Raw genomic sequence first — 17012 nt, 5'->3', positions numbered from 1 at the left:
AGTGCAGTGTTTTCTACTGCACGAGTAGTTTGCATCACTTCGAATTGTGGCTCTGATATAGTTGTCTAGCTTGTGCATTGTTTGTGAGATATAAGATAGACATGTGCGTCAGAACTGCATGCTAGCGACCTTCAGCGTCTACCTCAGTAGTTCGTACTTTCTTGTTCGGTTTTTGTTTTGTCACCTCTACAGATAGTTTAAAATCCCGCTTCCCGAAGCAGTACGACGATCAGCATGCGAAGTACAGAAGAACGCGAAATCCCGAAGATTGACTAACTTTACAGACGCGCTAAATTTGGCACGGACTTCAATGCGAGACGTCTTTAATAGGTTACACAACGAAAGTCTCGAAATTTGGTAGGAAATCCAAAGAAATTCTGGTCGTATGTAAAGTACACAAGCGGAAAGACGCAGTCAATACCTTCGCTGCGCAGTGCCGATGGTACTGTAAAGCAGAGCTATTGAATGCAGTTTTCCGAAATTCCTTCACCAGGGAAGACGAATGGAATATTCCAGAATTTGAAACACGAACAGCTGCTAGCATGAGTTTCTTAGAAGTAGATACCTTAGGGGTTGTGAAGCAACTCAAATCGGTTGATACGGGCAAGTCTTCAGATCCAGATTGTATACCGATTAGGTTCCTTTCAGATTACGGTGATACAATAGCTCCCTACTTAGCAATCATATACAACCGCTCACTCACAGATATATCTGTACCTACAGATTGGAAAATTGCGCCGCTCGCACCAGTGTTTAAGAAGGGTAGTAGGAGTAATCCATCGAACTACAGACCTATATCATTGACGTCGGTTTGCAGTAGGGTTTTGGAGCGTATACTGTATTCAAACACTATGAATCACCTCGAGGGGAACGGTCTATTGATACGTAATCAGCATGGTTTCAGGAAACATCGTTCTTGTGCAACGCAGCTAGCTCTTTATTCGCACGAAGTAATGGCCGCTATCGACAGGGGATCTCAAGTTGATTCCGTATTTCTAGATTTCCGGAAAGCTTTTGACACCGTTCCTCACAAGCGACTTCTAACCAAGCTGCGGGCCTATGGGGTATCGTCTCAGTTGTGCGACTGTATTCGTGATTTCCTGTCAGGAAGGTCGCAGTTCGTAGTAATAGACGACAAATCATCGAGTAAAACTGAAGTGATATCAGGTGTTCCCCAGGGAAGCGTCCTGGAACCTCGGCTGTTCCTGATCTATATAAATGACCTGGGTGACAATCTGAGCAGTTCTCTTAGGTTGTTAGCAGATGATGCTGTAATTTACCGTCTAGTAAGGTCATCCGAAGACCAGTATCAGTTGCTAAGCGATTTAGAAAAGATTGCTGTATGGTGTGGGAGGTGACAGTTGACGCTAAATAACGAAAAGTGTGAGGTGATCCACATGAGTTCCAAAAGAAATCCGTTGGAATTCGATTACTCGATAAATAGTAAAATTCTCATGGCTGTCAATTCAACTAAGTACCTGGGTGTTAAAATTACGAACAACTTCAGTTCGAAAGACCACATAGATAATATTGTGGGGAAGGCAAGCCAAAGGTTGCGCTTCATTGGCAGGACACTTAGAAGATGCAACAAGTCCACTAAAGAGACAGCTTACACTAAACCCGTTCGTCCTCTATTAGAATATTGCTGCGCGGTGTGGGATCCTTACCAGGTGGGATTGACGGAGGACATCGAAAGGGTGCAGTAAAGGGCAGCTCGTTTTGTATTATCACGTAATAGGGGAGAGAGTGTGACAGATATGATACGCGAGTTGGGATGGAAGTCATTAAAGCAAAGACGTTTTTCGTCGCGGCGAGATCTATTTACGAAATTTCAGTCACCAACTTTCTCTTCCGAATGCGAAAATATTTTGTTGAGCCCAACCTACATAGGTAGGAATGATCATCAAAATAAAATAAGATATATCTGAGCTCGAACAGAAAGGTTTGTGTGTTCGTTTTTCCCCGCGCGCTGTTCGGGAGTGGAATGGTAGAGAGATAGTATGATTGTGGTTCGATGAACCTTCTGCCATTCACTTAAATGTGAATTGCAGAGTAATCATGTAGATGTAGATGCAGTCTCGTTGTTTCGTAGTTAAGTCAAAATGCATGTCTAGTAAATCGGCTTAGCTGTTGTGGCATTTTAGTGTGGGAACTATGTATGAGTTTCATAAACGTGAAAAAGGCGTATTATCAAGGCAGCAGATCCGGTCGTAATAATGTGTGCCTTGCAGTATTTAGGTATGTTCCAAAAGAGCAGATCTAACTTTCCGCGAGCTCCGCTTGTGCTGGCTATGTTGCTGCCGGCAATGGAGGCATCCAGTTGCCTGCAAAGGAGAGCGCGTCGATGGCTGTTCCGTTCTGGGAACACCACAGGCTTGCGACAAAAAGACCGCCGTCGCTACCACACTGAGTAGCGACTGAGTCCGCTAATCTGCTGCACGGCGCCACAAGACGAGGCTAAGCTTCCTGTCCGCAGGATTCGTATGTTGTTAGTCTCGACATTATCCCGTTCATAATGCTCTGGGAATAACTTTTAGTGGTGGTTGCGACAGTAAAATTGCCGAGGCATTGCCGTTACCAAAGTTAGTCGTCCGTTACAGTACATCTGTTACAGTCCATCTGTTACGGAGGACGGTTTATCACACTGTTTAAATGACAGATAAGTCACTTTCCAGGTGATAGGAACAGCGAAATACAAGTAATGTAGTCTGTTTCCAAAACTTACTATAATACGAGGGCGTGTTGAAAAGTAATGCTTCCGAATTTATGCGAAAACTCTGAAACCATTTAAATAAAACAAACGTTCTTAGCATGCTAAATTTTTGTCGCTAGTAGAGTGTAGCGTAGCAGTGTGTAACTTAACAATGTCGGCGCGTGAGACACCTTGCTGTAAAAATACTTACACTATCCATCGCTCAGCGTTGGTGTGACACAGATAAGAGCGACTTAATCAGCATTTACCCAGTGTCGTGATGTGAAGAATTCAGTAAATACTAAATTTAGCTTCAGTCATCGACCGAAATCATAATCGCTTGAGAACTCCTACTTGCCAAAGTTTCTGAATGTGTAGAGACTATAATTCAAACGAGAAAAAATTCAAGTTGCTGAACACTATAAGTGAAACATGTGTATGGCCATTATGTGGCCCTAACTTTTCTCTCCAGTTCTAATTGAACCAGGTTTAGTTACTATCTCCGTCGAATGCGTACCTAAACGGAAGTATTCGGCCATAAGAACTCTTTTTTATTTATTTTTATTTTTTCCTGCAAGACCTTTAACAAAATGTGAAACTGTTCTCCTCCATGAAATGAAAACTAGTACAACTGATAAAGCGTGCCCCAGATTTTTAGCACTAGTGCATAAAGTCTACTTTACATGGACATAGCATGTTGCGAAACTCGTCTCCCAATTAGCGGTGCGATACTACTGTACTACCGTAAATGGCTGTCCACACATCGTTGTACACTTCAGTTAGAACACTGGAGCACGGTACTGAAACTCCATTTTCGTCTCTGAAATAGGTTTGGCAGTTGCGTTGGTAGTGACGCAGTTTAGGCTTGACTGCTTGAAATCGGTGCAAAAGAAAAATAATAAACGTGTTTTATTGCTTGAGTGGGTAGAGCTGTCAGCTCGAGTGCTCAGTGACAAAATTTTGTAAGTTACTCTGAAGCTACTTCAGCCAAAAACGAATGGCGCCAGAAAAATTCATGGGACTTAAGATTTCTAGATGCTACAAGGAAAGAGACACTGTGTGAAACATGTCGCAATTTAGTGTAAGAGTGTTTTTAGAAAGTGGACATTTCTTCTGTTCGCTGTCTGTATAGTATCTATAATGCTGTTAAGTCGGCAATTGCCAGATTTGTTCAGTATATTTATTCCACTTAGTTCGGAAGCTTCTCCATCTGCCTGATATTAAGCTTTTCACTTAGTGTGTGTTAAATTTTCTTTTTCCATCCTTAGCTTCACGTTGTCTTAGCTGGATAGCTCTGAGTTTGCGCAGCTGTTGTTTTCAAGGTAATCTATTCAGGATGGGTCGTATTGAGCTAATAGCGTCTGCAGAAGAGTCTTCAATAATCTTAGAGGTCTTGCTTATTACAGAATGTATTTCTGTCGGTGACTCTTCACACCGACAATCCTTTGATATTCATTTTGCGAAGAATTGCCTCGAGACAGCACATCTTCGCACTCATTTTTAATGATTATCCTTAACTTCCAACAAACACTAATTCCGAGAAAAAGTATTTAGTTTCCTCATTACATCACATGAAACCTCACATAACCTACAATGTGCATAACTGATAACCCCGTGTCGTGAAAGTGCCCTGAACTGACTTGCATCTGCGGGCTTCGCATATGCTATGTCTTGCATACTATTTTCGAATGTTGGTTTCGTAACTTAGTTCCCCGTCTAAACTAGGTTAAGTAACAGAACAACCACCCCACACTCGCCGTTAGGGGAACGCGAGACGAAGCTTGTGCCCCTTGAAATCAAGTGGGTCGGTCATGTGAATAGTCTAAGCAAGGAGTTTGGGCGGGATGGGTGCACGCGCAGATTGGCGGCGAGCTGGAACGCTTCCAGACACTGCGGTAGAGGGCGTGAGCGCACAACCTGCTGCTGCGTCCGTGATGAGTGTCAGGGGATGGAAACGACTTCCCGATTACTTATTTTTGGTGGAACTTCAGGCATGAGCTTCCTTCAGAACTTGCATCTGCCTTAAAGGCAAAAGCTTGAGCCTTCAACTCCGTGTTAACCTCTGATTGTTAGAGATTGTGTGTTCTACTGCTTGAACATGACAATCGTTGGTGAGTCATTGTCAGTATTTTAAGTTTCTCAATTTCCGTACTTTCCACAGGACCACCCGTCTTCCCGCTCTGCTCACATTGTTATGGTTTTTGGCTACATCTAGAATTTCTATATCAATTTCATCCATTCGGGTTCCAGTGTTTGTTTCTCCACATCCGTAATTTCTTAGTTCCACTGTGATCCCGTCGTTTTTGATAACGCCTATTGTCACATTTCAAATGTCATTTCTTCAAAAAAATTCTAGAAAAGTTTATTCGCTTTGCATGCTGCTATGTAAAGTTACTAAAGTGGTCGGCTATTATGTTCTGTTTCGTCAAAAGTTCTCTACCGTCGTCCTTGACACAGTCTACCAGTAATACTCGTCACAGCTTCTATGTCTAAGCTCCCTAATTCCTCCAATGTGAGTGTTTTAAATGTTGTCTGACATATCTTGGCATCATTGTTCTGATTGTTGCAAACACAAACTATTTCATGTTCTAAATTCACTAAAATATCGTACGTAGTTAGCATTGGCCCCTCCCGGTAGAGAACATTCGCTAGATATGTTCTGATGGTTTAGAGCACTGAGTAACCACTTAGCTAGCTGCCTAGTTTTGTTTTACTTTCGGGTACAATTGCAACCGTTAGTTGTATGGATTTTTAGATCCTTTATACATTAACAAAAATAGTAACTCCATGAAATTGACGCACAGTGCTAACAATTAACGTAAGCTTTTAAGTTAGTGTGATCGAGTCTGTTCACGAGACGTATGTGCTTACGAATTGAGAAACGGGCGTTGCAACATTGAGTGGTTTAACCACGATCCAGAAATCACTGTTGTAAGAAGACAGCCTTAGGGACGATGAAATTGCCTCAAAATATAGTAGAAACCATAGGCATCCGCAAAAAGGGGTACGTGTCCTCTCCTGGAATCTGGGTGCAGCCAATTTATTCACTACGGGATTTCTGGAATATCTACTAGTCATTGTCTGCGGTTCCACTAAACTTCAGATTTAACATGGCCGTCCTTGACAACAAAAGTTGCAGCTTGAGCAGTCTTGTGTATTTGGAATGTTTCTGAATTGAAGTCTTTCAAGGAAATTATGCGAGTCCAATGATTCGGACGCGGTTTCGGCTCTCAACTGCAGACAAGATTGATACGATCGTACGGTGCTGAAGTGGTCTTAAGTCTGCCTTTCACTTCCTCGTTCAGCCCGTGCAAAGTTGCAAAAAGGAACCGGTCTTACACCATAGAGAAAGAACTATGTCGTTGGTTCCGAACACCATAAATTTGGCAGTAATATACGTGCTAGTCATTTGTCCCCCCAAGTCTCAGCATGAATTGTTTAAATAAGACAATCCCGGTTGCAAAATTTTTATTTGCAGGAAATGACGTGATTCATTTTTTTTGGGGGGGGGGGGGCGGCGTGGTGTCATCAATTTGGCCTAGGGGTGAAAAATTACAATATGCAGATTAAAATGAGGAAGGCAAGTAATATAAGATTTTGCAACCGAGAGTGTCTTATTTCAAGAAATCCGTTAATGTTAATAGATGTGTAATTTTATAAGAAATGTTACAGATGCCATCAGAGTTAAATAACTTTTTTTGGCATTTTTGATGTCCAACACCAGCAGGATTTTGTCAGTCATTCTTTTAGATTTTCAATTTTCGGTTTCAACGTAACATGAGACTACAGGAATACTAGCGTAAATATTTTCTAGTTTCATTTAATAACTCGTTGGATACCCTGAACATAACCATATGAGTGCGTAATTTCTGATCGTTAAATAAAACAGGTGCAATGCATATTCATGTTGATACATAAAAGGTGTACTTTGCATGTATTAATGCAATTAGCTTACGTTTAGGTGCCAACGTAATCTACTTTAGATACTTATCAAACTTACTGAGCCATATTTTTTGTGTAGTTATTACCAAATTTAGTTCATGGTACACGACATGTTACAGATCCATCGAATCAGTTACGTAAACACCGGCAAGTTTTGAATCCTGTCCGTCCTGTAAAAATTTCAGCGGATTCCCATGGCAGAAATCCTACCATGCATTTCATCATCTATAACGTCGAACAGGTCCGCAGTAAGCTCAAATACACTGAAGCGCCAAAGGAAATGGTATAGGCATGCGTATTCAAATACTGAGATATGTAAACAGGCAGAATATGGCGCAGCGGTCGGCAACGCCTATATGACAGCAAGTGACTGACGCAGATGTTAGATCGGTTACCGCTTCTACAATGGCAGGTTATCAAGATTTGAGTTCGAACGTGGTGTATAGTCCGCGCTTGAGCGATGGGACACAGCATCTCCGAGGTAGCGATGAAGTGGGGATTTTCCCGTACGATCATTTCACGAGTGTACCGTGAATATCAAGAATCGGATAAAACATCAATCTGACATCCCTGCGGCCGAAAAAAAAGACCCTGCAAGAATGGGACCAACAGCGACAGAAGAGAACCGTTCAACGTGACAGAAGTGCAATCCTTCCGTAAATTGTGGAAAGTTTCAATGCTGGGCCATCAACAAGTGCCAGCGTGCGAACCGTTCACTGAAACATCGATATGGGCTTTCGGAACAGAAGGCCCGCCTGTGTACCCTTGATGACTGAAAGAGACAGTTTTGCGCCTCACCTGGACCCGTCAGCACAGACGTTGGACTGGAGGTCACTGGAAATCTGTTGCCTGGTCTGACTAGTGTCGTTTCAGATGAATCGAGCGGATGGACGCTTACGGGTATGGAGACAACCTCATGAGTCCATGGAACGTGCATGTCAGCAGGGGACTGTTCAAGCTGGTGGAGGCTCTGCAATGGTGTGGGGCGTTTCCAGTTGGAGTGATATGGGACCCCTCATACGTCTAGATAAGACTGACAGGTGGCAGGTACGAGTCTGATTACCTGCATCCATTCATGTCCATTGTGCATTCCAACAGACTTGAAATTCCAGCTGGACAATGCGACACGCCGTACGTCCAGAAGCCACCAGACCCCCAGACTTGAACATTATGTACTGTTCAGAAGAGATCTCTACCCCCTCGTACTTTTACGGATTTATGGACAGCCCTGCAAATTCATGGTGTCACTACCCTCCAGCACAACTTCAGACAGTAGTAGAGTCCACGCCAGGCCGTGTCGCGGCACTTCTTCGAGCTCGCGGAGGCCCTACATGATATTAGGCAGGTGTACCAGTTTCTTTCGCTCTTCAGTGTAAAATATCCTCTATAGCTAATGTTGACAGCGGCGCTTTCACAAACATCACAGCCACGTGTGTGCTAAGTGGTATAATTTCGACGTTTATTCTCTTGTGGTATTGCTTACCCGGTTCTAATGGTTCTAATAGAGACCATTCATTTGACGAGGTCATTTATTCCATCGTTTAAACCTGAGTAATTTCCTGTGCGGAACTATGTTCCAGAGTCAACAGTGCCAAACTAAGCTCCTGGATTAAGTTCCTAAAACCATTCATTAACGTTTCAACATTACAGCAATTGATCATTAGCTAGTTCTAGAAGACTACTGGGGCTGTGAAGATGAATTGTTTTACCGACCTATAGATCATTTACTGTGACAGCTAGCTCAGATGACCAATGCTGGAAGTATCTCTCTGGCATTGTCCTAAGTGGTCTTTGAGTGGATATTGGATCTCCGCTTTCCCCGCTAGTATGTCTGCCACCCTCTCGGTACTATCTCCGTCAGTTGGTTTGATTTTAAGGACTCCAAAATATTGCTGAAGCTGGCAGTGGGAATGACCACTGAGGAATGTGGGGCAACATATATACGAGGGTAAAATCAAATGGCTCTGAGCACTACGGGACTTAACTACTAAAACCCAACTAACCTACGGACATCACACACATTCATGCCCGAGGCAGGATTCGAACCTGCGACCGTACCGAGGGTAAGTCAGTTATCTGCAATTTATATTCTTGTTTATTTTGGTAGTACTGTCGTTTTACGTTGATGATGCGTGCTTTGTTATATCTTTGCGATTTTCAAGCTGCTAGGTTAGTTTCGTTATCGCTGCCGTGCTGTTACTCATGGCTGCTCCGCTGTCAATTTGCACCAAAGCAGAGCAACGTTCAGTGATCGGTTTTTTGTGGTCGGAGGGCGTGTCAGGGGCCGAAATTCATCGAAGACTTCCGGTACAGTGTCTTGCCACGACGGAGTGTCGACGAATGGATTGAAAAATTCCGAAGTGGTCGCACAAGTGTTACGCACGATCCTCGGAGCCGGACGACCGTTAACCGCCACACATGAAGAAACCGTTGAGCGTTCGCGTGAAATGATTTTCTTAGACGATTAACTATTGACGAAGTGGCACATCGTCTGCAAATTAGTCACGGCTCTGCTTGCGAAATCATCCACAGCAGACTTGAGTTTCATAAAGTTTGTGCAAGATGGGTCCCAAAACAACTCACACAGTTGCATAAACAAACGCGATTGGACATTTGCAAAAAAACATTTGGATCGCTATGGTAACGGAGGGGACAACTTCTTAGACAGGATCATTACTGGTGACTAAACATGGATCCATCATTACGAGCCGTAAAGTTAACGGCACAGTATGGATTGGAAACGTCCAAATTCGCCGTGCAAGAAAAAGTTGAGAGACCCAACCGTCCGCAGAAAAACTGATACTTACGGTTTTTTGGGACGCACAAGGTCCAGTACTGGAACATTATGGGGAAAGGGGCACAGCAATAAAAAGTGTACGTTACAGTGATATGCGTACTGCCAGGCTAAAGCCTGGAATTTGAATCAAACGCCGAGGATTGCTGTCAAAAGGTGTTGGGTGTTGCACGACAATGCTCGTCCGCATGCTGCTGAAACGCTCAAATTTGAAGTACTGGATCATCCTCCATGTAGTCCCGATCTTGCCCCCACTATCACTTGTTTGGTCCACTCACAGGCATTAAGGGGCCGTCGATTTGCATTTGACGAAGCAGTGAAAGAAGCGGTACATTCTCGGCTCGCAGCTCAACCGAGAACCTTCTTTTATGAGGGCATGAAGAAGCATGTACAACGATGGGCCAAGTGCGTTGAAACGCAAGCCGACTGTCTAAAAATGTTCTTGTAAGTTTCCTATTTGATTACAATAAAATTCTATAACTACTTTGTGGATAGTAATTGACTTACCCTCGTATACAACCAACAATCTTTTGTGTAGATTCGAATTGGTTTTGGAACTTCACTACGCTTTCCTCAATCCCGTACGAAGAAACGTCATGGAATGTTTGCACCGACTTTCATTGAAAGCTGACCGCCATATCTCTTTGTGTAGATAGCGGATCGTTACGAAACAAAACAGCGTAGGATCCGGCGCAACGGTTTCCCAAGTAGGCCGTATTTCGGCTGCCCATCGGCGCCTCAGAGGGCGTCAGCACACAGATAAGGCGTCACGGCTTGCCTGTCGCCATTCATGCTCGTGCTCTGCAGATAACTGCTCCTCAGCGCTGCGTAGATGTTCTTGGAAACTGACGTAGGCAAACGCGTGTACCAGCGTTAAGCTGCATTGTAAAAATAACTTCTCTGCTTGCTCATAGTTCTGTAGCAAATAGGTAAAGGGAATGTTTAATATTTCGTGATTCATTTTCCACACTACAGCAACGTGTGGCTCAAAATCCAATAACTGCTTTAATAGAACGTAATAAAATGAAGTTAAAATCCTTTAATTAAAATGTTTAGCCGTAATTAGTTTGAAACTTCGGATGGTAACGTAGTGAAAACGCACAATGTGATACTGAGTGATCGTTGAATGTGTGAGAAAGCTGACGCCTTAGCCATATTAGACGTAAGAGTACAAAAAATTCTAAGTGAAGAATTAGAATTACTAAGAGGTTTGTGACGCATGTATCCCGTATGTACGTAGAGTGACTATGAAACGGTAGAAGCGAAACAGCAATAAAAGCATTGGGTGGATGCCGGCGGCATGCATCAGAGGCGAAATACGTTGTATTTGCTGGAAACGTATTTACTAAGTTCGTTTCTGACCTTGTAACGATAACATCAGCTGTAAAGCTACTGAACTAGAAAAAAGTGGCAAGAGGCATGGATTGCAAAAATCTCCCATATAGACAATGCTCCTGCCCAGAAAGGATAAGCGTTGTAGAAGGGTACGTATCCGTGGGTTGTAAACATGTTAACGTGTCACTATTGTACGATGTTACTCGGTGATGGTCTTCAATGACGACCTTTCTCCAAATTGAAGAGAAAAAAAAACTTAAGGAAATGAGTATTCACTAGGTGTAGTATTTTTACGCAGGTCGATTCTATACTGAGATTCCCATTGCACAATCTATAAAATTGATGACTTCGCTTTTAGTTTCACCAAAAGTTGTTTCGACTTTCCGTATTCTGTATCACCCCTTCAGACAACAAATTCTTTTCCATATCTTCACATTTTCTTGCAGTATTTCGCCTTGCGTCTCTACACTTCCAATTAATTTCATTCCTGAGGAATTTACGCTATATTACTGTCTTAACCTGACATTTTTGTGCGTCCTTCTTTTGTTGATGAAAAGGATTTCTTCTGTTAGCAAACGTTTCTTCACAGTTGTCTTCCCTGTACCTGTGATCGGCTTTGAAACCTTTGTGATTGCCCTTTTTAGAGATACCAACTAGTCAACTGAACTGCCTATTCTGGTATTACTTACAGCAGTATCCATATCCTTGAACTTCAGACGCGTCATTTCTCAGTAGAGTATTTGCTATTCCCTTCTGTCATTTATTGCAGACCTCAGTGCGTGTCTCCGCTGTCATTCTTACTGCTAAACCCATTTTCTTGCGTGTTTCTTACATTCCTTTCCCCTACAACTGCGATACAGTCTATGATCATTAGATTTTCATTTCTCTTCATATTCCAAATTACACTTTCAGTGTTATCGTATTCTCTCTCTCTCTCTCTCTCTCTCTCTCTCTCTCTCTCTCTCTCTCTCTCTCTTACCGTCGGCATCTAGGCCTATACCTGAACAACTGTTGTTGGCGTTGGTTTATGACAGCTCCTGATAACTATCCTATCAATGAACTGTTCAAAGTAGCTCACCCTACTCACCAGTTGATAATGTATCCTACTCCCGTTGTACATTTTCTGCTGCCGCTATTGTCATATATACATCTGACAAGAATTCCTTATTCTCCTTCGATTTCACTTCATTGATCCCCACTGTATACAGACTGCGCCTATACATTCTCTTTTTCAGATTTCGTAACTTTAATACTACGTTCAAACTTCAGACTTTGCAAGCATGGACTGGTAGAATGTTATCCCGTCGTTAGCTATTTCACCATTCTTATCAGTCTGCTTCTGGAGATCCAAGTTGGGGGGGGGGGGGGCGGTAATCCGGAATCTTTCTCCAGTTGAGAGATAAACAGGACACTTCATTAATTTGAGGATTTTTATTAGTATTCTGGTCAATACTGTCAATCATTCCTCTAAATCTGAAAGTGCTACACATGATTATGTATTCTAAGGCTAGCCGTAACGTCAGTATTGCTTGGGGGTGTTCCTAAATTTCCTCAGAAACCAAACAAATCTTCCCCAACGTTGACTTCTGCTAGTTTTTAGTGATTAGTTTCCAAATAATTGTCGGTATTTTGTAAACATTTTTATTAAATAATTCAGTGATATTCGCGCCTGTCAGCACCTGCCTTCTTTGAAAACGGTATTACTTTATTGAATTCTAGGGGTATTTAGCCTGCCTCCAATCATGCACACCAGGTGGAATAGTTCAGTCGTGGCTGGTTCCCTAAAGTATCTTAAATGTTCTGAGATTGTCATCTGCTCCAGGGACCATATTTCGACTCAGGTCCGTCCGTGCTCACACATTTTCTTCACATGGTATCATATCTATTTCATCTTTTACTTCGTCTTGCCGTTCTCTCTGAAACGTTCAACCACCTCTGGTTTCTTAAATTTATTTAAATTATAGTCTGTGCAAAACCCTACTTGGAGGGTCCTGTTTGATTCCTTTCGCTCAGTCCATATTCATCTATTTTTTCTTTTCTTTCTTTTCCTATTATCGAATTCCAGTCCCCAGTCATAGATTTTTCTCTCCTCGAACTACAACAATTTTTGCCTTATTATACATTTTTTGCATCTCTCTTAGACGTAATCCAGCATTACCCCTGTTAAATTTTTTATTTATAGCCCTGTATTCACTTGCCCCCATGGCCAGTTTCTTATGCCACCGCCCTTATTTCTCACGATCTCCAACCTACCCAATTATGGGTTCCGACATTTCACTCTTCAATACGTAGAATGCTAGGTTTCTTTCTCCTGATGTCAATATCGTAAAGAGGGGACCCCGCCCGATCTGAATAGGGGACGCTTTTACTACTGAAGTATTTTGCCCAGTAGATGCCATCAAAGTACTTTACCTAATAGATTCAGTCATTGTCAGAAAAATGACTGTAGTCATCCCTTGCTTTCAGCTGTTCGCAGTATCCGCACAACAAGGCTGTATCTTGGCTAATGTGACTATACCAGATCAGTCCATCTTCAGACTGTTGCCCGCAAAAATGAAAATGGTGCTGCCACTCTTCAAGATCTGCAGGTTAGTTTTGCCTCTCAATCTATACCAACCTTTGATTATGCCTCCGGTACGGCTATCTGTATTCTTTAGGTACACAAGCCACACCACCCCTCCTCGCCAAGGTCCATGGTCAAAAGCAGTACGTAATTCATCGTGCTTCTTTAGTCGGGAGTGGACATTATTCTTATGACTGTCATCTCACATAATTTGAAACAGAATAGACGGAAAAAAACGCAACGCCAAAAAATACTGTTGAGTAATGAAATTTCTAGAATCCATTTGCCCAGTTAACGTATTTGATGTACGTTGCAAGAACTCAGCTTAATGTAACCGCGAGGTAAAACATTGCAAATGTGAAATGCTGGTATCACCGGTGTACCCACCAGAATATTTAATGGAACCTTGCGAACGGGCATGTATTGCACATGTGACAGATGCTAGTTCGTGGGATGGAGTTCCATGCCCGTTGCACTCCGTCGGTCAATACAGGGACTGTTAATGCTGTTTGTGGATGACGCTCGAGTTGTCCGATAAAATCCCGTATGTGCTCAATCGGAAACAGATCTGGTGGTCGAGCAGGTCAAGCAATGTCAACACTCTGTAGAGAATTATGGGTTACAACAGCGGTATGTGGACGAGCGTTATCATGTTCTGCAACACTCCATGGAATTCTCTTCATGAATGACAGATCGACACATCGAATCACCAGAATGACGAACAAATTTGCAATCAGAGTGAATGGGATAATCACTAGGGCGCTCCTGCTGTCATGCGATATCGCACACGAGAATTTAACTCCAGGTGTAGGTGCAGTGTGTCTAACAGTCAGACCCTCAACTGGCATCCTAAAGCCGTCGGCACACGGTACGAGGCAGGTAACGTTGACATGCAGGAGGACGGGATATCCAACGTCACGAGACAGCGCCGTCGACACACGCCACGACCTGGTTGACTTGATTTTGCGCTCTTTGAGTTTTCCAGCGGCGGTTGTCGGATTTATTTGGCTCGCAAACCATACAGTGTACTCACACAACAGCACGCGTCTACAATTCCTACCTCAGCTCTATGGAAAAAGAACATCTCCTTTCCTGACCATATGCTTTCCAGGTTGTTCTGTCTGTGGTATACATAAATAAAACTTCAATATCCGTGAACGTGAACGTGCAATAATGCAAAAACGAAAGGTACATGTCCACTCAGGAAAGACATAAATCAAACTCACTCCTGGCAGAGATCATTTATATTTACATAACATGAAATATTACGTCTATTAATTTCATACGAAACTCTCCCAACCTTTCACAAACCTCGAAAGTTGAGGAAAAATGGTGACAGTGGGGTACGCCATCCTGACCTACGCAATTAAATGACTGCGTTTTGTGTAATTTATCTCTAAAATGTAATTCGCATTTAATTTCATAACAAAACCTAATAAGAACGATATGTTTTCATGAATCACAAATGGATCGTTACCTTAAAAGGGATTGCTCTCACAAAGCGAAAAAACTAAATACGTAAATTTATCACCAACATGACATTACCCGTCATTGTGTTACAATAAACTGTACTAATAACGATTCGTTCTCCACACATTCAACGCGCCCGTGTTTAGAAATAGCATATATTCGTGGCATGTAACTTGTAATACCAAACTCATCGAATATGGGTTTCTGCTGGACACGACAAATACAGCTCTCAACAGGGCGTCTGACTCCTTGAAGTAACCGATATGTAACAGTTCGCTGTCACCGTGATGCCAGCTGCTACTCATATTGCTGCTGCTGAAGCAGTAAGATGCGCCAGAGCCCCAAGCCGAACATGATGGCCGTCTGCCTTGGTAGTGCCACGTGGTCGCCTGGAGCTCGGTCTCCTTGGGACCTTACATCCTCGTGACCACCGCTGCCAGCCATCATTTACAGTGGCTACATTCGTGTAAAATCTTATTGCAAGGAACATAACAGCTTTCCGTAGCCCTGTTACACGACCTAATGCAAAGTGTGAGGTGTTAAATGTTGTCGTCGTCTTAAAGGTATTCTTCTCTTTCATAAACTCACCACGTCCCATCTTAAAGGTAACGAGCGCTCACGACCGTTACAGCGCGTATTTAGAGCAAAACCGATCCGCATCCTCAGTGGCGCAAGGCAGGCGGGAAATCTGAATACACCACATATCACGTGCAGAAATAGGCCTGCAAACTTTCATATATGTCTTAAAACTCCTCCTTGACATTGCGATTTTGTTTCCAGCAGTGTATTTTCGCAGTTAGCATTACCATGGTCAGGACTGAATTTTAGGAAAGCAGACGTGAATAATTGTATAATAATGTAGCAGTTCGGGAGACATACGCACTTTTCCTGCACTTTTGTATGTGACTCAGACCAAAGTATCATTTTTAACTGTAACGTTGAAACAGTCGCTTAACAAGCGGAAATTTCCATGAGAATTAGGTTAAACGTCGAGGGATACGATTGATCACTTGCTTCAAAATGATCTAGTCATTCTAATGGTCCCCGTCGATTATTGATCAGCGATTCTGGTAAAATGCATTCTTTTTTTAACCGAGAGATGGAAAAATGTTACTGTTACGGCGCTGCTTCATTTTCAGAATATGTGTTCTAACATGTAACTGCAGAATAGTCCACGTACAAACCTCTGTATCTGTAAACTACTTTAGAGTTAGCTGGAGGGATTAGCTTGACCAAGTAGGGAAACTAGAGCCAGACGTACGTGCAGATTTTCCCACTATGCTGAAGGCAAGGAGTGAATGTGGTTCACTGTTTAAAAGAGTTCTGATACGAATAGAACCAGGAATTCAGTATATTTCTCTGCTTAACCAAAATGCTATTAGATTTTCAAAAAACAAACAAAACAAAGCTCTATGAAACAATTACCCGAGTGGGCTGGAAATCGGTAGACACGATACACATTTATAGACAAAGGATCACAGTTTCAGAAGAATTGGATGATTTATCAAAGAGAGAGCTTCACAAATCGAGCAACGCGTTGGTTCACCTGTGGCTCTTAAGCAAGCAGTTATTCGGCTTGGCGTTCATCGACAGTTAATGGACGTCGTCCTGAGTGCGCGTTAAATCGCAAAAATCCCAAGCTGGTGGGAGAATCCTGCCTATATTGCTATAAACATTCTCGATTTTATGGAGATGCCGCGACCTTGCTGGCCAAGAACCTCTGTGAGGGAGGGCATTATCATACTGCAATGTAAGCCCAGGATGAAAGGCAACAGAATGGGGCTGAAACTACCGTCGACCTTCCGCTGTATGTAGTGGTGCCGGGGATAACAAAGGGGGTCCTGACATGGACAGAAATGTCACCCCAGGCACAGACTCCAGGTTGTCTGACGGTATGGCGGGCGACAGTCATGTTGGTATACCACTGATGTCCGGTCCGGGTTGTCTCCAGATAAGTCTTCCGTGGCCATGGGGACTTAGTTCGAAGCGGGATTAATTGCTATAGACAATTCTACTCCAGTCAGTGAGATCTCAGGCCGAAGGCGCTTCCGTAGACTCCTAACAGTGGGATGCTAAACTGACTGTCGCCTGCCATATACACTCCTGGAAATGGAAAAAAGAACACATTGACACCGGTGTGTCAGACGCACCATACTTGCTCCGGACACTGCGAGAGGGCTGTACAAGCAATGATCACACGCATGGCACAGCGGACA

At 43.0% G+C, this 17012-nt stretch overlaps 1 protein-coding gene across 5 annotated transcripts in view; it reads left to right on the top strand.

Annotated features, from left to right (window-relative positions):
* The window catches only part of LOC124796446 (serine/threonine-protein phosphatase 4 regulatory subunit 1-like), a 325673-nt gene that overhangs the window by 230713 nt on the left and 77948 nt on the right, over nucleotides 1-17012 (top strand). For 2 of the 5 annotated variants that reach the window (XM_047260649.1, XM_047260650.1), the window contains exon 2: nucleotides 13230-13351. The exons of the other annotated variants lie outside the window; for them this stretch is intronic. In XM_047260649.1, the coding sequence (XP_047116605.1) occupies nucleotides 13317-13351 (35 nt within the window). In that variant the 5' untranslated portion in view covers nucleotides 13230-13316. The remainder of the gene's footprint in view (nucleotides 1-13229; nucleotides 13352-17012) is intronic. 5 annotated transcript variants of the gene reach the window in all.

This window comes from Schistocerca piceifrons, chromosome 4 (assembly GCF_021461385.2).
Source record: "Schistocerca piceifrons isolate TAMUIC-IGC-003096 chromosome 4, iqSchPice1.1, whole genome shotgun sequence".
NCBI classification, from domain to species: domain Eukaryota; kingdom Metazoa; phylum Arthropoda; class Insecta; order Orthoptera; family Acrididae; genus Schistocerca; species Schistocerca piceifrons.
The sequence above is the reverse complement of the archived record's forward strand: the minus strand, read 5'-3'. Positions and strand labels throughout refer to the sequence as shown.